Here is a 17,790-nt window from a genome sequence, read left to right as displayed (position 1 = left end):
GTTTTGTTGTTTTTTTAATTCATGAAACCGTTTTTTTTCCAAAAAAAAAAGGCGTTTGAAAAATTATTGCGCAAATACCGTGCGAGATAAAAAGTTGCAATGACCACCATTTTATTCCCTAGGGTGTCTGCTAAATAAAACCTATATAATGTGTGGGGGTTCTGAGTGATTTTTCTAGCAAAAAAATTATTATTTTTACATGTAGGAGAGAAGTGCCAGAATAGGCCTGGTATTGAGGTGGTTAAACGAGGTTTGGCCCAGAGAAGACAGCGGCGTTTGTGAATCGTGTCCTGATATGGCTTCTTCTTTGCATGATAGACCTGTTCCTTGCATTTTTGGATGCCACAGCGAGCTGTGGTCAGACAGTGATTTTTGGAAGTATTCCTGAGCCCATGCAGTGATATCCATCACAGAATGATGCCGGCTTATAATGCAGCGCTGTCTGAGGTCCCAAAGATCATGGGCATCCAATATTGTGTTTTCGGCATAGTCCCTTGTACACAGAGATTTCTCCAGATTCTCTGACTCTTTTGACATTGCCGTGTTTTCCAGAAAATAAGCCCGGGACTTAAATTTATCTTATAACCCTTCTGGGGTAGCTCTTCTAATGTAATATGCTGTCTTCTCTCCCTCTCTGCCTGTCAGGAATCCCCAGTGTGAACCGAGTTAAAATGCTTGTAAAATTCTAAAATCCACTCTTACAGTAGTATATAATGTGCAACTTGTGTGTTTCTGTAATACAATTGTGCCGAATTTCTTCGTTATAGTGCCGCTCGTGACACACCAGAGCTCTCTTCCCCGTTCCAAGCACTGCAAAGGGGGGGAGGGGGGGGGCGCGATATCCCTGCTGGGAGAAGAGGAGGAGAGCAGCGGGAGGTCAGCTGAGCGGAACTGTACCGAAGTTATGTTGCAGAAACGCACACATTGTACATTTTATATACTACTGTAATAGAGTAGATTTTACAAGCATTTTAAACTAGGGATTATTTTTGGGGTATGGCTTATATTGCAGCCCTCCTGGAAAATAATGGTAGGTCTTATTTTCGGGGAAACGCAGTATGTACTGTGGATGATGACCTATTTTAAAGGAAATTTTTTTTTTTTTTTTAAGTTTTGGGTAGAGTGGAGATGTATTAAACCCCCGTGAGTTTTTATTGCTGTCTGTGCCACCATTAGGGAGATTCACCCTATTTTGTCCTGTTTACCATTATCATTGAAAGTTAAAGTAAAAATAAATCCCAAATTTTGGGTTGTCCCCAGAAAAGTAATAGAGGGGAAATCGTGTATATATATACATATTTTATTTTTTATTGTGTGTGTGTGTGTGTGTGTGTGTGTGTGTGTGTGTGTGTGTGTGTGTGTGTATATATAATATAGTCAATGTTCACATGTCATTTTAAAATTAAACAAAAGTGCTAAGGTAGTTGTAGTATACATTATTTACCTATATCCGTACAGGGAGCAGCCGACAATCATGTTCAACAGAGTTTTTTGGAGAAAAAGGTTAACCGTTCTTTACCAGGAGAGCTCTCTCACCCGGACCAGTGAGTCTTGAATAGTTTAGTTTTTTTATAGACTCCCCATGGAGGGGGACAAGGGGGGGGGGGGGGGGAGGCGGGGTACCGCAGATGACTCCCAGGTCGTGGTCCAACCGGCCCTGGATATGGGCTGAACTAGGATCCAGGCTGGGTGGAGTTACCTCCAATTGTAAGGACACCCAGGAGTCTATCCAGGAGGACCATATCTTGTCAAACTTGATCGGACAGTTCCTGTTGATGTACGTTATTTTATACAGAGGCAATACTGCATTCAGGGTATTCCTCCAGGTGGTGATGGTGGGCGGTGCCCCAGTCTTCCATCTCAGCAGAATCTCCCTGCGGACATAGTAAGTGGAGTACACTATAAACAGTTTAGTATATTTCTTCACCGTAGAGTCAGTGGTCACATTCAACAGCATGACTTCAGTACTCAATGGAAGTGAGGACCCTGCAGCCTGATATCCCCCAAGACCTGTTCCCAGAAACCCTTCAGGAGGGGGCAGGACCATGTCATATGTATAAAGGAGGCCTCCGGGTCTCCACATCGGGGGCAGGATGGAGACCTATCCGGGTAGATAGCAGCCAGTCTGCATAGTGTATAGTAGGCCTGGTTTAAAAACAGTCTCTTACAGAAATCATGTTCGAAACATATGAGGAGACGCAGTTCTCCCAGTCGTCCTCCGTGAGCGATGGGAAATCCTGCTTCCATTTTGTAAAGGTTTTAGTTAATTTAGTGAGTAGGGATGCCGAGAGGTGGAAATCTAATGTGGACAAGGGGCCTATCAGGACCTTGGTGGACAACAATCGTTCCACTGGGTCCGACTCGAGGGTAACACCATTGGGAAACTGATGCTGAAAGGCTTGTCTCACCTGCAGAAATCTGAACACTTATAGCTATATTTCTTTGTCGTACATCATAGGACACAGAGCCTCAAGTAATTACTTGGTGGGTTATGGGCCTACCTTCAGGTGTTGACACTGGTATAACCAAGACAGGAAGTTGACTCCCCTATATAATCCCTCCTCCTTCCAGGAGTCCTCAGTTTTTTTTTTTTTTTGCCAGTGTCCAAGGTGTTGGTAACGAGTGAAGATGTGCTCTGAGGAGCTCCAGGGAGGGATCCATGTTGGATTGAAAAAACCTCTGCAAACGGATCCATCCTCGCCACTGAGGCCATAGGATGGTACCCAGGCCTCGCATTGAAGAACGAGGTTTTGCCTGTAAACTTCTTTGAGAGCTGGACCCTAGGAACCAGGACGCTTTTTGGTTTTTCATATTACCTAAAGTTGTTCCTGAGGGGCGCTATACATTGTCCAAAGGAGCGGAACCCCTTTAAAAAGGGCCCCAGTCTTTGAAGGTTTAACTACGCTGCCCGCCGTGATGGGTGAAGGTTGGATCTGTCCGTTAAATCAGCAGTATCCTGCAGCGAGGGTAAGGGGAGAAGCCTAGGAACTGTAAAAAGTCCTATGCCCTTTTCTCCAAAAGTGTGTGTGTGTATGTATATGTGTGCGTGTGTATAAAATATATATATATATATATATATATATATATATATATATATATATATATATATATATATATATATATATATATATATATATATATATATATATATATATATATATATATATATATTAAATTATAACTGTATGCCTTAAAATGTCTCCTCTAAAGGGAGTATATTACACTTACCTAGTAAGATGCCTTTTTCAGCAGCTCTGTGTCTGACTATAGCAGTGGGTGTGGTCCCTGCAGCCAGAGGGGAGTTCTTAATTGAACAGATGGTGTTCCTCTTCTGAGGGATCTAAAGAGGTTACAGCAGTAGTTTATGAACATACAAAACCAGCCATTTGCATTTTTTTGTATAAAGTTAAGTCTTCCTTTAAAACTAGGAGTTTAACCAACACTGCTGATAATAGTTCCCCTCCCCCTCCTCTCCTCCTGGAGAGGTGCGGTAACAGCTGACACTTATGTATAATCAGGTTCTCACCTAAGGCTTAACACAGACGCTCTCAGTTCATATGCTGAAGACAGTAGTCTGTCACACTAAGACACAGGAGCGCTGGGCATGTAAAGGTGTGTAAACAGGCACTTCCAGCACAGGAAATATTAAGGTACTCAATATCAAAGGGTGTTCCTTATGATGACATTGTTTTCTTTTGCTAAAACTATTGTTCAGCAAATACCATAATTTGGTAAAGTGCCTCTGCTGTTGTGCTTGGCGCATTTGATTTCCAGTGTACCACAAAGGTACCAAGGATTCCCCCCCAGGTGCTGGGAACTCCAGTCATGCCTCCACACTGTCATCCTCTCTGAAGATACCTGACATGGCACGCCAGGGTGAGTCTTTGGAAGCAATTGGTGGTGCAACTGCTTCTCACACTTCAGTTGTGCCTGAAGATGCATTCTCCTCTGCCCTGTTGGGCTTAGAAGGAAGATTAGTGGCTTTAATCGCATTCCCCATCCAAGAGGATAGGAAGCATGCTAGATCCCCCTCCCCCACCTCAAACCCCCTTTTTCCAAGGGAACAGTGGGCACAGGATGAGGTGTTATCCTCAGGTGATCACGGGGGAAAACGAGACAAAATTTTCCTCTGTGGAGGAGACAACAGTTGATGAACCTTATGCAACCTCACAATCTGACAGATTGATGGTACAAATTCTTAAAGATGGTTCATTCCACTTTTTATACTACTCCTAACAGAGTAAGCTGAAGGTCCAGGTCCCTTCTTTGGTTTTTTTTTTTTTTTTTTTTTTTTTTTTTTTTTTTTTTTTTAAAAAAAAAAAAAAAAAAACCTTTTCACAGCGCTTATTTATGCTGAATGGGATCATCTGGATAAGCATTTTTTCCCTCCAAAGAGTTTCTCAGTTCTCTATCATGGAGGAAAAATTCACAAAGGTTGGAAAGTACCAGCAGTAGACGCTGCGATTTCCAGCATCAAGATGCATAATTGCTTAACCACTTGACAACTGGGCACTTAAACCCCCTTCCTAACCAGACCAATTTTCAGCTTTTGGTGCTCTCACATTTTGAATGACAATTACTCAGCCATGCAACACTGTATCTATATGAAATTTTTGTCCTTTTTTTCACACAAATGGAGCTTTCTTTTGGTGGTATTTAATCACCGCTGGGTTCTTTATTTTTTGCGCCGTAAAAGAAAAATGACCGAAAAATCTGTAAAAAAAAATGCATTTTTCTTCATTTCTGTTATAATATTTTGCAAATTAGTAATTTTTCTTCATATATTTTGGCCAAAATTTATACCGCTACATATCTTTGGTAAAATTAACCCAAATCGGTGGATATTATTTGGTCTTTGTGAAAGTTATAGAGTCCAAAAGCTATGGTGCGAATATCTGAAAATTGATCACACCTGAAGTACTGACGGCCTATCTAATTTCTTGAGACCCTAACATTCCAGAAAAGTACAAATACCCCCCAAATGATACCTTTTTGGAAAGAAGACATTCCAAGGTATTTAGAAAGATGCATGGTGAGATTTTTGAAGTTGTCATTTTTTCCCACAATTCTTTGCAAAATCAAGGTTTTTTTTTTTTACTTTTTTTTTTTCCCCACAAAATTGTCATATTAGCAGGTTATTTCTCACACACCACATATGCATACCACAAATTACACCCCAAAACACATTCTGCTATTACTCCCGAGTACGGCGATACCACATGTGTGAGACTTTTACACAGCGTGGCCACATACAGAGGCCCAACATGCAGGGGAGCACCTTCAGGCGTTCTGTAGCTCCCAGGCCAATTCTGACATTTCTCTCCTACATGTAAAAATCATCATTTATTTGCTAGAAAATTACATAGAACCCCAAAACATTATATATGTTTTTTTAGCAAAGACCCTAGAGAATACAATGGCGGTCGTTGCAACTTTTTATCTCGCACGGTATTTGCGCAGCAATTTTTTTAACGCGTTTTTTTTGGGAAAAAAACTGTTTTGTGCTTTACAAAAACCAAAACAGTAAAGTTAGCCTAATGTTTTTGCATAATGTGAAAGATGAAGTTATACTGAGTAAATAGATACCCAACATGTCACCTTTCAAAATTGCATGCGCTTGTGGAATGGCGCCAAACTTTGCTACTCAAAAATCCCCATAGGCGACGCTTTAAAATTTTTTACTGGTTACATGTTTTGAGTTACAGAGGAGGTCTAGGGCCAAAATTATTACTCTCGCTCTACCGATCGCAGCGATACCTCACATGTGTGGTTTGAACACGGTTTTCATATGTGGGCGGGACTTACGTATGCGTTCGCTTCTGCATGCGAGCACGCAGGGACAGGGGCGCTTTAAAATTTTTTTATTTTTTTTTTTATTGTTCATTTTACTTTATTTTAGTTTGATGCTTTTTTCCAAAAAAAAAATTTTTTGACCACTTTTATTCCTATTACAAGGAATATAAACATCCTTGTAATAGGAATATGGCATGACAGGTCCTCTTTACAGTGAGATATGGGGTCAATAAGACCCCACATCTCACCTCTAGGCTGGGAAGCCTGAAATAAAAAAAAAAACAAAAACACGATCCTGGCTTCGATCGTAGCGGTGAGTCGGTAGAAGCGCGGGAGGGGGGGACATCCCCTCTCGCCTCCCGTAAGAACGATCAAGCAGTGGAACAGCTGCTATGATCGTTCTCATGGTGTAGGGAATCGCCGGCTGAAAAAGCCGATATCTGAATGATGCCTGTAGCTGCAACCATCATTCAGATATCTCCGCACAAAGTCAAGGACGTTGTATGACGGCCGGTGGGCGGGAAGTGGTTAAAACGCATTTTTTTTTTTAACACAAAGTTGTCCATTTATACAATATTTCTACCACATAGCATGTACATACCAAAAATGACACCCCAAAATAGATTCCCCTGCTCCTCCTGAGTACGGCGATACCACATGTGTGAGACTTCCACAGCCTGGCCACATACAGAGGCCGAGTACAGCTGAGCATGGCTCGGTATGGCGGGGTATTGCGGAGTATGGCGGGGGCATGGCAGAGTATGGCGGGGGCATGGCAGAGTACTGCACAGCATTGCAGAGTATTGTGGGGGTGTTGTAGAGTATTGTGGGGGTGTTGTAGAGTATTGCACAGCATTGCAGAGTATTGTGGGGGTGTTGTAGAGTATTGTGGGGGTGTTGTAGAGTATTGCACAGCATTGCAGAGTATTGTGGGGGTGTTGCAGAGTATTGCTCAGCATTGCAGTGTAGTGGGGATGGCTGAGCATGGATGGATGGATGCCTGGATGTCTCTGTGCAGCGCTGTGGGCACTACACATACAGCCCACAGCGCTGCAGACATCCATCCATCCCCCTCTCCGCTCACTGTGTACCGATCGGTACACAGGCGGGGAGGAGAGGAACCGGCGTCGTCAGATGACGCCGGTCTGTTTACATGTGATCGCGCCGTCATTTGACGGCGCGATCACATGGTAAAAGGCCGCGATCAGCGGCCATTTACCGGGATCCGTGAGGTCACGGATGTGTTCGGGTGCGCGCCCCAGGGGGCGCGCGAGAGGGGAATTCTGGGAGGACATCATAGTACGTCCACCCAGAGTTATCCAACCGCCCTGCAGCCGTCATTCGGCTATGGGCCGGTTGGTAAGTGGTTAAGCATCCAACAGATAAGGAGTTGGAATTTTTTTGTTAAAATCCTCCTACCAATGGCGCTATGTTTCGCCATAAAAGACCCTATCCACCAGACGTCGCGCCTTGCGCTTGTTCTAAAACATGCTTAGGACCCTGTGGTTAAAAGGGTTGGTCAGCAGAAGCATCTTGCAAAAAAGGGGTGTCTGACTAGTTTCCCTTTTCATTAGGGAAGGTTTGGTGAAATGCATCCAAATGATTTCTAGCAGTAAAGCTCTTTTGTCCAGTAGAAGGTATAAATGTCCTTTTATTTAAAGTGAAGCCACAACAGCTCACAGGTTAAGTACTCTGACGGCCAGTGCAGCCATGGGAGACTTCCTGACAGACATGGGTTCAGATCCACATGTCGGCGTTCACTAGTGAAGGAGCCACTCCTCACGAGTTAACTAGCCATGGGAGACTTCCTGAAAGACGTGGGACCTCGTCCTCACGTTGGCTCCTTGTGACCTTGGACAAGTCACTTAAACAGATTCCTTCCTCTGCGCAGGGGCAGCTGCCTCTAGGCAGCGGTGATGGCCTCCACCGTCAGACTCTAGGGCATGATTTCCAAGAAATACTGTTCAGATCTGTGCGACTTCAAGGTAGTCCCTGCACTACTGTGGTACCACTTTGATGCGACTTGAGGTCCATAAACCTCTAGAATACACAGGCATTGTTTCCTGTCGCATCAAAATCACGCCCCGGCGTATTCTCGGCGGCAAAGGATCACAGTAAAATCACGCAACTTTGGGGTTGCAATAGTGGAAACTGAACCTAAGAGGAGAAAATATTCAGCCCCTGTATACATGATTGAAGATACGTTTTTCCTCCACCCTGCAGGGCCTAAAAGGAAAATTAGCGACTTTAATCGCATCCGCTATCCAAGCTTGAGAAGCGTGTTAGACCCCCCCTCCCCCACCTGTTCAAGGGAACAGTGGGTAGAGGATGAAGGATTACCCTCAGGTAATCGAGAAGAAAGGCAAACCGAGTACTCCTCTGCAGAGGAGACAACTAGAGTTGAACTTTTTTTCAGCCTCGCAATCTGAGAAATTGCTGGTACAAACCTCTTACAGAGATGATTTGTGCCTCTTTCAAGCTACCTCCAGTAGAGTCAGCTGATAGTTCTGTTTTTTCTTAGGTTCCTTGGAACCTTCACTGCCTTTTTCATGCGTTTCCTGTACATGTACAGAGCCACGCAGAAATTCAACAGATCTATTCTAGATCTAAAAGAATCTAAATCAGTTCCTGAAGATCTGCTCCTTTCTATGGAGTCGATCAAGTCAGTAGGTTCTATCCTGCAAGGAGGAAAACTTCTGTCGCCTATCGGCATCAGAGATGCATGTCCGTATATTTCCCGCTCACCAAAGGTTTCTGCGGTTCGAAGTAGAACAGCAGCATTTCAGTTTATAGCCTTGCTCTTCGGCCTAGCTACAGGTGCTAGCCCCACCTGTAGCCAGGTCAAGGGCACAGGGCTTAAACAGTCTTGGCATACCTAGTACGCATTACAACCAGTTACCTGGAAAGGTCTGGGTTGCATTCTCAACCTAGTAAAGTCTCCATTAAAATCGCTAAAAGAGGGCTGCAGTATTTTGGGTCTGATAATAGATACAGCCCAGAAAAAGGGTCTTCTTGCCCAGAAGAAAAGAAAAAAACAAAACACCACTCTATAAAAGAGTTGGTGCGGATGGTCAGGTCAAAAAGAGGTCCCTCCATTCACCTTTGCATGAGGTTGTTAGAAAGGATGGTGGCTTCATTCGAAGCAGTTCCCTTTGCCCAGTTCCATTCGAGACTGTTGCAAAACAGTATTCTATTTTCTTGGAACAAAACGATCCAAGCTTTGGCCTTGCCAATGCGGCTGTCCCCAAGGGTGTCCCAAAGCCTCAATTGGTGGTTACTAAAGAATGTCCTAAAGGGTAAATACTTCAAACCACTTTTCTAGAAAGTGGTAATGACAGAAGACAACTGTCCAAGTGTTCAAGAACCGAAAGAGCCTTGTCCATCAACATCCTAGAGATTCGGGCAGTGCGTCTGGCTCTAAAAGCCTGGACTTCCAGGTTAAGGGATTGTCTGGACAGGTTCCAATCCGTCAATGCCATAGCTGTGGCCTATATCAATCACCAAAAGGGGCACCAAGACTCTCTCAGTGCAGAGAGAAGTGAACCATATTCTAACTTGGGCAGAAAGAAATATTCTGTGCCCATCGGCAGTCTTCATTCCAGGAATGGAGAATTGGCACGCGCACTACTTGTGCCGCCAGCAGATTATTCCCAGGGGAATGGTCTATTCACCCCAACATGTTTCGGGTTGTTTGTCAAGGATGGGGGACTCCGGATGTAGATCTTCTAGCATCCAGTGCAACAAAGTTAGTCAACTTTGTGTCCACAACAAGGGATCCATTCGCATGCAGAACAGATGCGTTGGTGATACTGTGGGATCAGCTTTTACTGATCTATGCATTTCCCCCTATTCTTTGCAGGATCAAGCTGGAAAGAAAACCGGTAATTCTGGCAGCACCAGCATGGCCCAGAAGGTCATGGTATGTAGAAGTCGTAAAGATGGCAGTGGGGGATCTGTGGTCCCTTCCACAAAGGCCAGACCTGCTCTCACAGGGGCCGATATTCCATCCTACTTTATGAATGCTAAATTTAACGGCCTGGCTATTGAGACCCACATTCTGAAAAGACGTAGGCTTTCCAGGGCAGTTATTTCTACTTTAATGCTAGGAAGCCAGCTTCTAGAACTATATATTATAGAGTCTGGAAAGCTTATGCTTCCTGGTGTGAATCCAAGGGTTGGCACCCTCGGAGATCTATATTATAGGCAGAATTCTTGCCTTTCTACAAGTATGCTTAGAGATGAAGTTGGCTCTGAGTACTATTAAGGGCCAAGTCTCAGCCTTATCAATTTTATTTCAAAGACCACTTGCTACGCATTCTTTAGTCCGGGTTTTCATGCGAGGAGTGATGCGGATTAATCCGCCAGTTAAATCACCCTTAAGCCCTTAGGACTTGAATTTAGTTTTGTCAGTGTTACAAAAACCACCATTCGAACCATTACAGCACGTTCCCTTAGTTCTTCTGACTAGGAAGCTGATATTTTTGGTTGCTATATTCTCAGCAAGGAGGGTTTCAGAATTGGCTGCTCTTTCCTGTAAAGAGCCATATTTGGTTATTCATGAGGACAGAGTGGTGTTGGGCCCTCGTCCAGGTTTTTAACCAAAAGTGGTCTCAGGTTTCCACCTGAACAAGATATTGTCCTGCCGTTTTTTCCAAAACCATGTTGGTTATTCATGAGGACAGAGTGGTGTTATGCCCTCGTCCAGGCTTTTTGCCAAAAGTGGTTTCAGGCTTTCATTCGAATGAAGATATTGTCCGTACATCGTTTTTTCCAAAACCATTTTCCAAAGAAGGAAAGTCACTACATTGTCTTGATGTGGTGAAAGCAGTGAAGATCTATTTAAAGAAAACTGCTCAGATTCGTAAGACTGATGTCTTATTTATTCTGCCAGAGGGTCCTAAAAAGGGACAGGCAGCGTCAAAATCCACTGTGGCTAAGTGGATTCGGCAAGTTATAATTCAAACTTATGATTTAAAGGGAAAGATTCCCCCTTTACGAGTTAAGGCGCATTCTACCAGAGTGGTTGGTGCTTCTTGGGCAGTGCGTCACCAGGCCTCCATGTCTCAGATCTGCAAGGCCGCGACTTGGTCTTCAGTGCATACAGTTACAAAATTTTATCAAGTAGATGTAAAATGGAATGAGGATATCGCCTTCGGGCGCAGTGTGCTGCAAGCAGCAGTATAATTCCTCAAGGTCTGGGGGTGCCCTACAGGTTGTGTCTCCCTCCCCTCAAGTAGCATTGCTATGGGACATCCCACCAAGTAATTACTTGAGGCTCTGTGTCCTATGATGTACATTAAACAAAAAAGGATTTTTAAAACAGCTTACCTGTAAAATCCTTTTCTTGGAGTACATCATAGAACACAGAGCTCCCGCCCCTCTGTTTTATGGGGTGAAATTATATTGCTTATATTGCTTGGCTACAAAAACTGAGGACTCCTGGAAGGAGGAGGGGTTACATAGGGGAGTCAACTTCCTGTCTTGGTTATACCAGTGTCAACACCTGAAGGTAGGCCCATAACCCACCAAGTAATTACTTGAGACTCTGTGTCCTATGATGTACTCCAAGAAAAGGATTTTACAGGTAAGCTGTTTTAAAAATCCTATTTTTAAAGTCTGCAATTTTATGTTGAACATTATTCTAAAATTGTTTGACAATTTTTAGATGCAACTTTTTTACAGATTGTTGAACCTCTGCCCATCTTCTTTACTTCTGGGACACTTTGGGGTTGATTTACTAAAGGCAAATAGACTGCACACTTTGCAAGTGCAGTTGCTCAAGAGCTTAGAAAATGAGGTAAAGCTTCACTTCGCAAAGAATACCCAATCACGTGCGAGGGGAAAAAAAAACAGCATTTTTGCCTGCACATGATTGGATGATGGAAGTCAGCAGAGCTTCTGTTCATTTGCTAAGCTCTGGTGCAACTGCTCTTGCAGAGTGCAACTGAACTTTGCAAAGTGCACAGTCTATTTGCCTTTTGTAAATCTACCCCTTTGACTCTCTAAGATGCTGTTTTTACTGACCTGTTGCCGATTTACCCTTATTAGTTACAAAATGTTCTTCCAACTCTTCCTTATTAGTACCACTTACTTTGCCAACTTTTTGTTTCCTTGTCCCAACTTTTTAAGACGTTGCTAGCATCAATGTCAAAATTACCTTATTCCTTAAAATGGTACATTTTCTAAGTTTAAACACTTGATTATAATTTCTATTGTGAATAAAATATGGGTTTTATGAGATTTGAAAATCATTGCGTTCTGTTTTTATGTAGATTCTACACAACATCCCAACTTTCCTGGAATTGGGGCTGTATGTACTGTATCTTGATATTGCTGGTTCATTTTTTTTTTTTTTTTTTTTTTTTTTTAGTTATCTAGGATCTTTTTCACACAATATTTCTGCTTCCAGGGAAGAAGAATGCTCACAGGCTTTTTCTTTGTTCAATGGTCGTTGGTACGCATCCCGTCAGCTTCAGTGTGAATTCTCACCAGTCACCAGGTGGAAATCGGCTATTTGTGGTAAGTAGAGGAGGGGGTGTATGTATATGTATATATACAGTATATACAGTATCTATATCTATATATCTTGTTGCAAACTGACAGTTGGGTCCCAGAAATATCAGGTGTCGATAGTTTGAACCAGACCTTTTTTTAAGCCGTAGTAAACCACAGCATAGAAAAATCTTCTGCAAGGCAATGTCATAATGTGTATAATGTATGCATCACATACTAGCACCACTGAGGGGGCTTCCATCTTTCCCCGGTCTTCCTTCCAGTTTACAGGCTCTGGCTGTATGAGAGGCCAGGGTCGCGATAACGTCACTCCCGCACATGCACGCGGGAGCCCTCTGCTGCAGCACGGAGCTCTGATGGTCTGACACGGCATGCCAGACCTTCAGAGCGCATGTGCCGATGATGTCACCAGTTGTATGCAGTGTGAATATTTCCTAAACGCTGCATGTTTAGGAGATATTCGCTGTACCTACAGGTAAGTCTTTTTATAAGTTTACCTGTAGGTACAACTTAAAGCAGTAGTAAAAGGTGTTTTTTTTTTTTGTTTTTTTTTTTAACAGACAACTGCTTAAGTGAAGTTGTCTTTTACTATAGCCCCTTACCTCCTGAGTGCAGGCAGGCATGGTTTTATATTCGCGGTCAGCTGCAATCCAGTAATCTTACTTCTGACATGGACCCGGTTGGCTTCTCTTTAGTCTGTGCATGCGCACCACAGCACTAATTTTTATGGGTGAACTGTACTCTGAGTGGCTATTGGAGGCCACCATGAGTATGGCTACTGATAGAAATAAATACAACTGCGGCACACAAGCACAAAGTGGTATTGAACGCAAATAGTTACGATTCGCTTTATTATAGGGATAGCTTAGAGGTGTTAATTATGCATAGGCGGAACTCTGAACATGGTATCATATTTTTATTTTTTGTCTTACTTTCCTCTTGAGAAATAGCTGGGGTGTGAGGGTGCCTAAAGCCTCCTAGCCCTATAACTGCTGTAAGATTGATAGTACTGCTGTCTCTGACTGCTAGTCTTAGGAGATTTAGAGTGAGATTTGATGCTGTGCTGCTGAATGTTCTTGCTAGAGGCTCTGACATGAAAAAGCAATACCCTCCTACCTCTTCCAAGATGCCACCTCCACACTGATGCACCGTGCAGAACAAGGCATGTTAGGTCAGCTGCAGGCAATCTGACAATATTGGGAACTGTAGTTTTTTTCCATATGTGTGCCTTTTGTGGGCACAGCTACCATAGTTCAGAGTTTCCTACTGGGTCCATGTGGAGGGTAAGATCGCGGCTGAAGGCAAGTATACAGCCAAGCTGTCTGCGCTTAGGGTGGGGGGAGCTTTTATAGGGATTTTGATGTCTGCTTTTAAAAATGATAGTAAAAATCTAGTCATATGTACAATTTTATAAGAGAAAACGATGGAAAGAACATTTCAACATTTGTCTTCTGGTACGGGGATCTTGTATTGTCTTATTAGTGGACTGGTATGACAGTTTGACACAGAGGGTCCCAGTGCAGGATGTGAACCAGCAAAGTCCTTCTCGACACTCTGTAGCCTGTAAGCTTTATGTAGAAATGAGATGGCACTGATAAATAAGGTATCGCTACCCGTTAAAGATTTTCAGGTTTGCTAGGAGCTATACTGTGTTAATTAGCCACATAGGATTGTTAAGGTGTTGAAAAGGAAGCAGTCAATAGAAAATAATTTCTCTTGTTTCTTAATGCATGTCAGGAGAAGATGCCACTGCTATGCGTTTCAAAGTCTGTAACACACATAATGCATACAAAATGCACAAACATCAGTTTTATTCTAGAAATTTGAGGTGCAAGTTCTGTAAATATTTCAATAAGTGTGCTGGGGTTCTTTTGTATACTCTTAACAACCCATCTTTTTTTAATATCTGCTGCATTGTCAACTGACTGCCTATTCTCCAGCTCGCACTTTTAAAATAAAGCATCCCGAAGGGATGAGGTCGATCTATGCATGCTGTGCTGTGTGAGATAGGTGGAGACAGGAGTTGACTGCTGCTTCTGCATTCATTCGTTTATGCTATACACAACCGGAATCCATGATAATGGTGCTTCCAAATCAAGAATCATTTACAAAGACCAGGCTATGTTGGCTTTTCCAATTGGTGATTGCCATGCAATCCAACTTTGGAGGAGTTCTGTGCAAGCAGGTCATGATGTATTCAGGGTGTAACATGTTACTAAAGCAGCAGCCCCCCTGAAATGTAAAAACAACAAGGCTGTGGGGGACTCTGCCCACACAGCTGCATCTTTCATTCACAGAGTTCTGTGAATGAATGTACTACAAGTTCTACCTGTTATCGTGGCAGATGGCTTGTAGTTCTCAAAGTGCGAGGGCGCTGATGAGCACCCTTGTAGCTCATTGATTATTACTGCTCTTCAGTAACTGCCAGTGTTAATTTTGGCAGCAAACTTCGATTTAGTTTTAGTCTTAGGACTAAAATGACATTTTCGTTTTAGTCCCATTTTAGTCTTCTGTAAATTATTTTAATTTTAGTCGTATTTAGTCGACTAAATCACCGGTACATTTTAGTTGACTAAAATCGAATGGGTGTAATTAAATTGTAATGCATTAGTTAACATCTCTCTACAATTTCCAAACACACTATATACTGCTGGAGTGAAAAATCTCATATGTTATTGTTTAAGGTATTGAGGTGTGAACATGCACTACAGACCAGTGTTAATTTTGAAGTCAAATTCAATTTAGTTTAAGTCTTAGTCTTTTGACTAAAATGTCATTATAGTTTGTCGTATTTTAGTCATCTCAATTGTTTTAGTCGTATTTTAGTCGACTAAAATAGTATTCATTTAGTCTACTAAAATGTTTTAGTCAATGAAATTAAGACTGGTAACTGCCCATACAGGAGGTATAAGTAGAAAGCTGTACTGGGTCTGCAAGAACCTGACACTGAATCTGCAATAAGCAGATCTCTGGTGCAATTCTCTGCAGGCTTCTGAAAAAATAAATGCACTTCTTTTTTTAACGTGAATTTCTCCTTTAAAGCTTAGTCTGAAGTTCGCTTCTATGATGCTGTTGAAGTTTCCCTTGTTCTGTTTGTTGTAAGATGTGTTGTCAATGGGCATGATGTATTGGAGGAGACGGGCAAAGGACTATTTTAGGTGTTTAGGTTATATTTTGTGCCTTCAGCAGCTCTTCCTTTTTAAATATATATATATATATATATATATATATATATATATATATATATATATATATATATATATATATATATATATATATATATATATATATATATATATATATATATATTTTTTTTTATGGTTTCATCAGCCCACAATTTATTAAAGACCCAAAACTTCCAAGTTGTATTTGATACATAAGGTGAATGAGTGGTCAAGTGGCATTCTTATACGTATGTGTTTTTAACAAAATCTGTGTCCTGTCTACTTATGAATGTAATATGACATTCTTGTTTTATATGCTTTTTGGTTTGAAAATGTTTCCTTCCTAAATGTAATTTTTTATTTATTTTTTTAAAGGGCTGTTTGAAAGGCAAAAATGTCCTCGAGGAAAGCACTGTAATTTCCTGCATGTCTTCAAGAACCCAACTAATGAATTTTGGGAGGCTGACCGAGACCTTAACCTGTCACCAGACAGAAATAATCCCTCTGAACGGTGGGAGAGGTCAAGCCGATATGATGACTATGGATTTTGTAGGAGGCGCTACAGTCGCAGCCCAGATAGCAGAAGAAATGGGGAATCAAGCAGGAAAAAGAGCAGCCACAACAAAAACAAGAAAAAACATCGCTCACATAGGTCAAGAAGCAAAGAGAAGAGGTCACACAGTAGGGCTAGAAAAAAGCGCAAGCGCAAAAGCCGCAGTTCATCTCGATCTAGAAGTCCCATCCAAAGGTTCAGAAGTCGTTCTAGATCCAGGAGCCAAGGCAGAAAGAGCAAAAGTCGTTCCCGATCCTGGAGTCGGGGCAGGAAGAGCAAGAGCCGTTCCCGATCCAGGAGCCGGGGCAAGAAGAGCAAGAGCCGTTCCCGATCCAGGAGCCGGGGCAAGAAGAGCAAGAGCCGTTCCCGATCCAGGAGCCGGGGCAGGAGGAGCAAGAGCCGTTCCCTATCCAGGAGCCGGGGTAGAAGGAGCAAGAGCCGTTCCCAATCCAAAACTAAAGAGAATAACCAACAAAGCCCAGATACGTGAACAGAAATCTGTCAAGGTATGTTAGTTGCATGTTACCCTTTGTATAAGGGGTAGATGAATATCTATGAACAATAATTTGGGTTACTTTTTTAATTTAACTGTTTGTTTTTTTTTTTTTTTAATGGTGTTATGGTCTAAGGTTGCCTACCCCTGCCATACACAGACAGAAATGCTACATCCGCATTATTTCTCATTTTTGTAGCCTGCAGAAGGAAACCGATACTAAACCACAGTGTTCTGGATTCTACAGGGTATTGCGAACAGGCAAGTGTATTTTATTGTAGAAGAGAGACACTGCATGTCTGTTCTGTGATAAAAAGACTGCCTGTTCACAATTTTTATTTGTCCTACTTTGTTCCCCTTTTAATGCATTGCTTTTGAAAAGGTTTATGCAACACTATGGACCCCATTGCTTCAATTCAGAAGTCCCAGGGCGCTTACCCTGACTTCCCCACTGCCCCTATTTGATGATGAAAGTTTGATAGAAGTACTAGAGCAAAATATGTCTTTACATTTATTTTCCAGGAACCCAGCGGACTGACTGCAGTGTGGCTGGATTGTACAGCAACTTCTGCTTGGAAAGCTCCTCGGTACAATGATAAAATGTCAGAATCTTCATTTCATCACCAGAGGAATCTTCGTTTACAAAAATGGCCTGGTTCTAGGCTATTTTTTCTTTGTATATTTCTATCAGGAAGTGTAAATATTTATAAATAAAATGTGTTTAAAAAGATTGTTTGAGGACATTGATGAAGAAAACTAGAATATATTTGTTTTTTAATTGGTGTTCAGTAAGAATTCTTTCTTTGAAAAAATCTGAGCTGGACGTTTTTAATGTACCTTCACACTCCTAAGGTTCATGCATTGCTATATAGTTGTATGTTCTTAAGCGTTTTATTGTACTTTCCTTTTACAATTGTCCCTGCAGCCTACCAAAAATGAAACGTCAATATAATTCGTTATGTTTACTAAAGATCAATTCTGCTTTCAGTAGAATGCCTTGACCATGTGTTTGCTGTAAACGGGCTTGAAAGAAAACCTAAAGTATTTGACAATTTTATCCTCCAGCTGCCTGGACAATGTCAGTTATCAGAAGACACGTCAACCACTATGGGGGCCTTGCAGCCTTGACATTGGGCTAACATTTCTGCTCTTAAGGAACAGAATATAACTAAATGACAGCATACCCATTTCTAAAAGGGAACGCTACACTAAAAAAAAAAACTTGGATTCCAAAAATGCCCAACTTTTTTTTTTTTTTTTTTTTTTAACAGCTG

At 42.0% G+C, this 17,790-nt stretch overlaps 1 protein-coding gene across 1 annotated transcript in view; it reads left to right on the top strand.

The window, feature by feature from the left end:
• Window positions 1–17,244, top strand: part of ZRSR2 (zinc finger CCCH-type, RNA binding motif and serine/arginine rich 2) — a 56,038-nt gene extending 38,794 nt beyond the window's left edge. Inside the window, exons 10-12 of the mRNA XM_073616936.1 lie at window positions 12,203–12,312; window positions 15,846–16,529; window positions 17,039–17,244. Coding sequence (XP_073473037.1) covers window positions 12,203–12,312; window positions 15,846–16,513 — 778 coding nt within the window. The 3' untranslated portion in view covers window positions 16,514–16,529; window positions 17,039–17,244. The remainder of the gene's footprint in view (window positions 1–12,202; window positions 12,313–15,845; window positions 16,530–17,038) is intronic.
• The last annotated feature ends 546 nt before the right edge of the window (window positions 17,245–17,790 follow it).

Source organism: Aquarana catesbeiana, linkage group LG02, assembly GCF_042186555.1.
Source record: "Aquarana catesbeiana isolate 2022-GZ linkage group LG02, ASM4218655v1, whole genome shotgun sequence".
Lineage (NCBI taxonomy): Eukaryota > Metazoa > Chordata > Amphibia > Anura > Ranidae > Aquarana > Aquarana catesbeiana.
The sequence above is the reverse complement of the archived record's forward strand: the minus strand, read 5'-3'. Positions and strand labels throughout refer to the sequence as shown.